At 45.6% G+C, this 8,978-nt stretch overlaps 1 protein-coding gene across 6 annotated transcripts in view; it reads left to right on the plus strand.

The window, feature by feature from the left end:
• SFMBT2 (Scm like with four mbt domains 2) overlaps positions 1 to 6,735 on the plus strand; it is a 254,395-nt gene extending 247,660 nt beyond the window's left edge. For all 6 annotated transcript variants that reach the window (XM_021943027.2, XM_021943028.2, XM_009213935.4 and 3 more), the window contains one exon: positions 1,426 to 6,735. In XM_021943027.2, coding sequence (XP_021798719.1) covers positions 1,426 to 1,566 — 141 coding nt within the window. In that variant the 3' untranslated portion in view covers positions 1,567 to 6,735. The remainder of the gene's footprint in view (positions 1 to 1,425) is intronic.
• Positions 6,736 to 8,978: the final 2,243 nt, after the last annotated feature.

An 8,978-nucleotide genomic window follows, 5' to 3' on the forward strand; every position in this document is an offset into this window, starting at 1 on the left:
GCCGCCTGTGCGAAAGTCACCGACAGGTGTTGTTGGAGACGTATGATCTTACGCTTTTGCTTGGCTATTAATGTCCTTGTGGCTTATGGCAGCCCTGGGCGTAATTCTTCTGCAAGTGGCAGAAATTCCAGTTTGTGGAGCTCACTTAATGCTCTCATGGTACCACTGATCTTCATCATTGCCCGGGGCCTGCAGTCTCTTAGAGCCTCAGTGACTCCCTCTGGACTATTGAGCTCGTCTTGGTAAACAGGAAGGAGGATTGTGGTTAAACGCAGAAGTCCAGTCAAATGACATCTGTGTGAATGAACCAGATTACTATATGAAGCAAGCTGCTGAAGAGACAGAGATGTCCAGTGGAAGGGTCTTAGAGCTTTGGAGTGGGTCTCTGCATGCTTCCTCCTGTAGCAAATTCAACTGAACGTTCATTGAATGAGTGTCTTCCTGCCCTGTGTGTAGGTAGAGAAAGGCTGAGCAGGACACAGTGGGGCAACAGATCTGTGTACAAGCAACTCCTCGCTCTGGGCAGTGTGTGTCTGTAAATAGTGTGTGTGTGTGTGTGTGTATGTGTGTGTGTATTTTCCTGTATGGAAAACTGTGCTGTCATTGGCATATCTGTCTTGAGCGTCTTCTCACCCATCCTGATGGTGAAATGCCAGACCTTGGCAGGGAGGTGAGGGAGCCTTGTCTTTTGGTAGAGATTCCTTTGCTTAGCGCTCAGATGAAGTCTCAGCATAGCTCAGGGAGGACCTGGCCTTGCCTGGGGTGGAGGGTGAGTTGCCCTCCCAGCAAGGGGCAATAAGCTTGGGAAGCAATTCCTGCAGCAACCCTCCTGTTCCAGCTCTTTCTACCCAACACAGTAGGTATGTGAATTTCAGAGTAGCCAGAATGCCCTTAGCCAAAAGCTCTTGTATTTGTATTGTTGGTTTTGTGGTGGTGGTGGTGTTGTTGTTTAGAGAGGCTCCTGCTATGTTGCCCAGGCTGGAGGGCAGCGGTGTGATCACAGCTCACTGCAACCTCAAACTCCTGGGCTCAGGTGATCCTCCCCCCTCGGCCTCTGAGTAGTTGGCATCACAGGTTTGCACCACCCTGCCCAGCTAATTTTTAAATTTTTTGTAGAGACCATATCTCACTGGATTACCCAGGCTTGTCTCAAACTCCTGGTCTCAAGCGATCCTCCAGCCTCAGCCTCCCAAAGTGCTGGAATTATAGGTGTGAGCCACTGTGCCTAGCTGCAAAAAGATTTTAGTAACACAAAGATTAAACAGGCATCCAGCTGGGTTGGTATCTCTACCAACAATCCCCTGAATTGAATGAAACAAGAGCATCCTCTTGTCAGGTTTGGCCCCGGGATGGAGCCTGCCGTGATGCATCTGCGTACCCGGGTGCACACTGCCCCGTCTCTAACCTGCCTGTCTTTTTCTGCAGGACATTGACGGCCAAGCACTCCTGCTTCTGACCCTTCCGACGGTGCAGGAGTGCATGGAGCTGAAGCTGGGGCCCGCCATCAAGTTATGCCACCAGATCGAGAGAGTCAAAGTGGCTTTCTACGCCCAGTACGCCAACTGAGTCTCCCCTCGGGAGGTGGCCCGTGATGTGGGATGCAGTGTTGGTAAAGGTTTCCAGGACTGAAACTTTGATTTTCCGGGATATGTTAAATGGTACAGACACTAAGTATCACCAGAAAACCAGAAGCCCAGGATCTCCTGCCTCTGCTGGCGTGTGAGCTGTTTCTGTGTTTGCAAAGCGCAGCGAAGCACAGCAGCAGTGGCTTCTGGGGAGTGCCAGTTAAAGTCACGCGTCAGACCCTGCCGGACGTGGGCCAGCTTCTTGGTTCGCCCACATTTTGCCTTTCTCCCGCCCCAAACCGGCAGCTCCCTTGGAGCAGGGTTTCCTAAAGTGAGGCCTGCATTCTTTGTAAAAGAAGAATGTCGCCGAGGAAGAAACCTCACCCCGTGCCGTCGTGTTTCCTGTAATCACACGGGCACATTTATACATGCAGTTTCCTGTGGATAGGCGTGTGACCCTGGTTGAGTGGCACCTGCGGTTTCATCTTGGTGGCAGCTCCTTTCTGCAATGCAGCTGGCAGCGACGTCCTTATAAAAAGATACGCTAAAGCTCTGTCCTCTGTTCGAGGTGCCTTTTAGGAATACAGAGAGTGAAGGAAGGCCTGCAGGCATCTCCGTGCAACTGGATGGTTGGTTGGTTGGTTTTGTTGTGTTTTCGGAGACACAGAGTCGCTCTGTCACCCAGGCTGGAGTGCAGTGGCACGATCTCAGCTCACTGCAACCTCTGTCTCCTGGGTTCAAGTGATTCTCCTGCCTCAGCCTCCCAAGTAGCTGGGATTGCAGGTGCCCACCACCATGCCCAGCTAATTTTTATATTTTTAGTAGAGACGGGGTTTCACCATGTTGGTCAGGCTGGTCTTGAACTCCCGATCTCAAATGATCTGCCCGCCTTGGCCTCCCAATATGCTGGGATTGCAGGTGTGAGCCACCACGCCCTGGCCCAACTGGATGGTTTTTGATTGAAGTCTAGAATATCTGTAGAGACACACTCTACCCAGTCTTTTCTAGACCTCAACTATCTCCAGTGTTGTAGTTTAATTGTAGCTGGATCAGGGAGTGAGACTTTTAGTCAAATGTTGGATTATATATCAAAGGAAAAGCTTAGTTTCAGAGAGCAGGAAGGTAAAGAGATGTGGGGGAAGCGTTTCATGAACCAGCTACATCCGCTTAGAAGGATCACTGCAGCAGGTCACTGAGCAGGAGTCCCTCTGAGGGTCCCTTCTGTCTCGTTCTGCCCCAGCTGGCTGCATATGCACCAGGGACAGTGCAGCATGAGCCCTGAATCTGGAGGCAGCCACTTGGCACCCTGGTTTTGCTGAGAACTAACTCTGAGATCTTGGGTGACTTCTTATCACTCTGGACCTCAGTTCCTGTGAAGCGACAGGTGTGGACACTGAGGGCGCAGTGGTGAGCACACTATCTCCCGCTGGCATTCATCCCGCTCGCGTTCATCCCGCTCATGCTGGAAAGAAAGATCCAGATTGGCCAAAAATGAGAAAAAGAAAGAAAAAGAAGGGTCTGGTCCCAGTTCTGACCCTGCCATTCCTGCAGCTCTTTCTGGCTTTGAGTTTGCTTGTGGAATTTCTTGGGCAGTTGTGTGAAATCCGCCAGGTCATGTACAGACAAAGCTGTGGCTGCAAGAGTTGGCTGGCCTCTTGGACCAGAAGCCATCTCCATATCCTCATGAGTGACTCCGTATCTCCACTCAGACCCAGTGGACTACAGTGTTCATCTGTGGTGGCTGCCAAGATGCCTTTTTAAACTTATGCAAGGAAACCAAACCCTGCCACAGTTCTGAGCAGACACTGGAAGCAGAGGCTTCACACCCTTCCTGCTTTTTCACCATAACTACCTTGAGCTTGTCCCTTGGACTAGAGTGTCCACAGTTCCAGTAAAATTCTGTGGTGGGCTGACGAGCTGCTTGCATTTCTGTGACATTTCCAGATACGATTCTTGGTGGGATTTTGGAAACTGTGATTGCTCAAGCTCACCCTTCTTAACACTCTAACGGTTACAGAGGAGAATGGAAAACACATATTTTATGGATGAGGCGTTTTGGTCTCCCCTGCAGTCGCTTTCTAGAATCAAGTTTTAGAGTTTGGCTGATGCATCTGCCCGGGGACCTCAGATGGGAGGAGTGTGTCACTTGTGCCCCGACAGAAATGTCTCTGGGATCCGTGGCTGGCTTGCCCTGGGCATCTCTCCTTTAAGCTCCAGTTTTGACCTTTCCGCGGTTTTCCACCCCTGCCTTCTCAGCCACATGCTTTTGGCCTTAAACGCTCAAGTCTCATGGAGTGAAACTGTCAAACGATTGGAAAGGGCATCCATTTCCAGATCTTTGGCATTTTCCCCACGCTAACTCCTTGATGATCCTTCACTGTGGCCTTTTCAAGCTGAGCTGTTTCTGTTGTATTTGAGACGAGGATGAGGGAATGTGGTGGCCGCAACAGAACAAGGACTTGCAGCACGAATGTCACCTTCTGTCTCCCTCTTCAGTGGTGGCACGGAGGAGGAGGTGCTGCGTTGGAGGGAGGAGATCCTCCAGGAGCTCTCTGGAGCCCACCCAGGGAGCTGGAGTTTGTGGCCCGCCAGGAGCCCAGGAAGGATACGGCCACTGTCACAGGGGAAAGTGTTTGCTTCCCATGAGGCCAAGTGCCCAGGACTGTCCATATCCTTCACCCTGACAATTTAACTTCAGTGTTTCTCTGTGCAATCGCGGTCACCATGGGTGAGTACTCTGTGTGCGCGTGCCAGGGAGGAGATGGCTGTGACCACTGCACAAGAGGGCACGGCCTGGCGTCACCATGAAAGTTGTCTCTATGCCATCTCTCCGGTCCTTGAGGAGAGCTCAGAAAGATTTTAGGACCAAGGAGGTGCTTTTCCTCCAGCTGTTGCCAGTGTCCTTCTGAGCTTGGATTCTCCGGGGATTTCCGTCGTGACGGGTGGACTTCACATCAGCAGCAATTACAGAATTGTAATGTGTTTTCATTGCTCTGTAGGATTCACCTCTCACCAGCGTCTGTCTTAAAGATAGGGCCAATTTCATGGAGCATTTTTCTGTGTGTGTCCTTGTTGCTTTTGGCAGAAAAAGTGGATTTGACATGTGTGCCCCGATGCCACCATAGCCCCTAGGCCAACAGTATCATGGTCTAAACACCAAGAAGTGATGCCCCGCATTCCTTCCCTTGATGGTACCGTTTCTTCTCCATCTCTCTCTGATGATCCTTTGGGACCAAAGTCCTCTCCTTAGTGCGCCCACGTCCTGTGGGCATCACACCACTTGGAACTTCCTGGAACTGGCCCGGCGGACCCTGCAGTCTGCGCTGTTTGAAAACCCTGAGAAAGAGACGTCACCTCAGCCTGAACCACGACAGCCCATTGCTCAGTCTCACCCTAAACTCACGGAGCTTGTTTCAGCTCCTCACTTCTTGACTGCATTCGTACTATGTTGAAAAAATATCCTGTCCACAAAAACACAAACCTAACAACCTAGAAAAAGAACAGGGTACCACTGGCATTACAGAACTTCTTCGCCTTTCAAAACAAAAGCAAAAGACAGTGAACTTCACCACAGAGCTTCACAGTGTGGGGGACTCATCCATCACTTTCCAAATTAGAGTCATTTGATCCAAGTTTGGGTCAGACACAGTATTTGAGCTGCACGGCTTCTGGGTTCTCCTACCTTATTTGATCAGATTCAAAAGATTATTTCCTGTGTTTGTTTTGGTTTGTTCCTCAGTACGTTAAAATGATCCACGCCTTGAACACTGCCCCTGCGACCTTTACTGCCCTCTGTAGGAGGTTGATTTTGATCAGCCCTTTGAAGATGGGTGTCGAATTTATCTCACAGAATTTTGAGTGTTGTATACGGCAAGTTCTGAGATTTGCCCTCTATCTTATGCCAAACACCCCTTTCTAAGAGCTGTCCCCGCTTAGTTTTAGAAGCACTAGGGGTTTTCATACTTATTTTATAGAACACCCATTTATATTTATTTCTGTATATAGAACTAAAAAAAAACCAGTAGTGTTAAAAATCTTTGTTGTGGTTTGAGCATCTTTGCTGCTTTTGGATTAAGATGGCGAATCAAGGCTCCACTTCCTCTCTCTTCTGTCTTTAGAAAGCTGTGATCACATGTGCAATTATTTGAAAGGAAACATAGTCAATTAAGAAACCTGTAGTTTAAGGAAGAAATTGTTAGCGAGATATCCATACTGCTCATATCTCGTTGGTACAATAATTAAATAGCAAGGGAAATCTGTATTGGCAACTATTATAATTCAGTAATTCTTTTGTTTATTGCCCTTTTCTGTTTAAGAGTCTTTTGGAAATTAGTCCCTTTCACGTGGTTGAATTCTTAAGTTGACCAGTTCTTATAGCTCTTATCACTAGAATGGTTTGCAGATACCCCAAACATACTATGATAAAATCAAATTGTGCTACTTTTGACCCATGTAATTTACCTGAAAGTTGTAATTGCTGACATAGAGTACTGCCTTGAATTTTGGTTGAAAACCTCTCTAGTTTCAATGATAAATAACAACTCAAACGATTCCATATTGTTTGAGGAAGGGGCTGTAATTCTTCTGTATGGTTGGCACCAAGTAATGGGAATTTGGCCTGGTGAGTATGAAGGTCGTGCTGCCTAACCAAGGCAGAGCAGTGCTTTTTGTGTGGCTGAGTGTGGCTGAAGAGATGTACTGACGAAAAAAGGAAACTTCTAGGACAATCGTTGGCTAAAAATCACCTTAGGATGAAAAATTTGAGGCAAATTTTTTTAAATGACAGAAAAAATAATCATCTCACTTGCTCGAAACAGGAGCCAGCATGATCTCTGGAAACATCAGCTATCCCTCGTCGTGAATGTTGAAAGCCCTTTCACTGTTTTGCATTCTAGTTTGAATAGTTTGTATTGAAATTGGATTCCTATCTTGTGTATGTTTTTGGTGCATAAAAGGGAAAAATTGGCGTCGTTACTTTTGAAATTTGCAGGACGAAGGGCATGCTTTTGGTTTGCTGTAAGATTGTATTCTGTATATATGTTTTCATGTAAATAAATGAAAATCTATATCAGAGTTATATTTTAATTTTTATTCTAAATGAAAAAAAAAACCCTTTTTACTTGAAAAATAATTGTAAGCCACATTGTTAATAAAGCAAAAATAAATTCTATGGTGGTGTTTCGGTCTTTGTGTTGAAGGTTATTCAATATTATCTTTAGCGTCTGCATTAGTTATTTTGGTCGGAATTTTTTGTTTTGTTTCTAAAGCCTTATTTCTAGGTTGTTAACGACCACGACTCTCAAAGTCCTATGTGACCTCTCAGAGTCACCTCCTAGCTCCAGAATGGAACTTTCTGGTCAAGGAACTTGTGTTTATTCTTTTTAGTTGTTAAAACATTCTCATGTATCCTCACACAACCACCTCTAGCCCTCCCACTTTCAGTCATTTCTGTTATTCTAGGATTTCCTGATGCTTTAGTAGAAAGACTGCTTTATTTCTATGACAGCAATAATTAAATAACCACATTTATATTTATCATTTTTCTTTCAGTGTCACACATAGGTTTTAGGCAATGAAGTTGGGATAAGAAGAGAGACCTTTGCCATCCTACCCCATCTCTGGGATCTCTCACAGGCAGAACCTGACCCCTTCCTCTGTCACCACAGGTTCAGGTAGCATCTCCTAGGGACAGGGTTAAGGGAGAAGGAAAGAATCTCCTAGGGACAGGGGTAAGGCAGAAGGGGAGAGAAAGCATTGAGTTAATGGAGGTGGAGGAGTGTTGAACGATTTCTGCTTTTCATCCATCCCAGATGATTTCAAGTATCTAAGTTCACCTTATTTTTTACTTTATTGCTTTCTTTTTAGAGATAAGCTCTCGCTCTGTCACCCAGGCTGGAGTGCAATGGTGCAGTCATTTACTTCTCTTTAAATATTATTTTTGCTCTGATGGCAATCACATTCTGCATATAGAAATTTTTCTTTTAATTATGGAAACTTTTTTTTTTTTTTTTTTGAGACAGGGTCTCACTGTCACCCAGGCTGGAGTACAGTGGCCTGATCATGGCTCTCTGGAGCCTCAAACTCCTGGGCTTAGGTGATCCTCTCACCTTAGCCTCCCGAGTAGCTGGGATCACAGGCATGCCACCACATCTGGCTAGGAAACTTTTTAATAGCAAAAATGAGGCCTAAGAGGGCAAAATGGGAAACATATTGTTCATTTTCTCAAAACACACTGGAAGCAAATAGATAAAGGGTGAAATGGCTGAGTAAATAGGATCATTGTATTTCATTTTGCACTTGGAGATCCTTGAGAAGAGCAAGACCAAATATCTAAGACAGTGGAAGCTGAACTCTGTTCTGCACCTCTAAATTGAATGAATCAAGGCAAGAAAGAAAATCTGTATTTCTTTTCATGTCGCCATCAAAAACCTATTTTTAATTCTTCTGCTCTCTAGTGAGGCTGTTTCCTCAGTTCACTAGAAGTTACTTCCCCCTTGTCTTGGGGTTTGTGCTGTGACTATTTTGTTTGTGAAAGAGCATGATGCTTACTGGAGTTTCAAGGACTGTGTTTAAAGAAATGTCGTTTATGTCAACATGACCTTGGGTGATTCCTCGTGAAGACTGGACATGTTATCAGTTTAGTGAAAATACAACATCAGAATAATAGATGGGCTACAAAGGTTTACTTGGGGGTAGTTTCATCAAGAGGTTTTTATGTTGTCAACCCAAGCCTGGGTTATAACACATTCCATTTAGTGCAGTTCATTTGTTGTGTCAAAGTACATTGTTTTGTGTTCTCCTATAGCTAATATGTCTAAATGGTGCATCATAGTAATAAGTAAAATGGAAACTCTTCCTTTGTTATTCTGAAGTCTGATCAACACACAATGACCACTACCACCAGGTCTTCCCACCCAACCCCAAAATTTGTTTCATCATAGGTATTGCCATCTTTTGCTTAGAATTTTTGGAATAGGAGATGTACATTGACTAGGAGAAAGAGTAAAACGTTGCACTTTTTATGGGGTTCAAATACTCATTCTACTACCTGCAAGGTATGTTATACAAGGCCTCAGTTTTCTGTAAGAGGTGGATAGTGCTGTATCTGTGTATGGTTGGTAGAATTGGATATTAGATAAATATTGTGTGATTCTAGGCAGAGTTAGCATGTGGTAGTAACCAGATTCTCAGTATCACTGGGCACCATCAACTCCTGGACTTTTGAGCACTTGCTCATTGGAACATCCTGGCTGCCACTACTATTGTCTCCTTCACATCCACCTCAGCAGAAACTTCAGCCACCAGTCCCAATCCAATTAAGCCATTGAGAGTTTGGGCCCTACCCACCAAACCTAGATTCAAATGAAGTACACACCATGGTGTGCAGGATCTGGCTTCCCCAACAGTTGATCA

Source organism: Papio anubis, chromosome 11 (assembly GCF_008728515.1).
Source record: "Papio anubis isolate 15944 chromosome 11, Panubis1.0, whole genome shotgun sequence".
Taxonomy (NCBI): domain Eukaryota; kingdom Metazoa; phylum Chordata; class Mammalia; order Primates; family Cercopithecidae; genus Papio; species Papio anubis.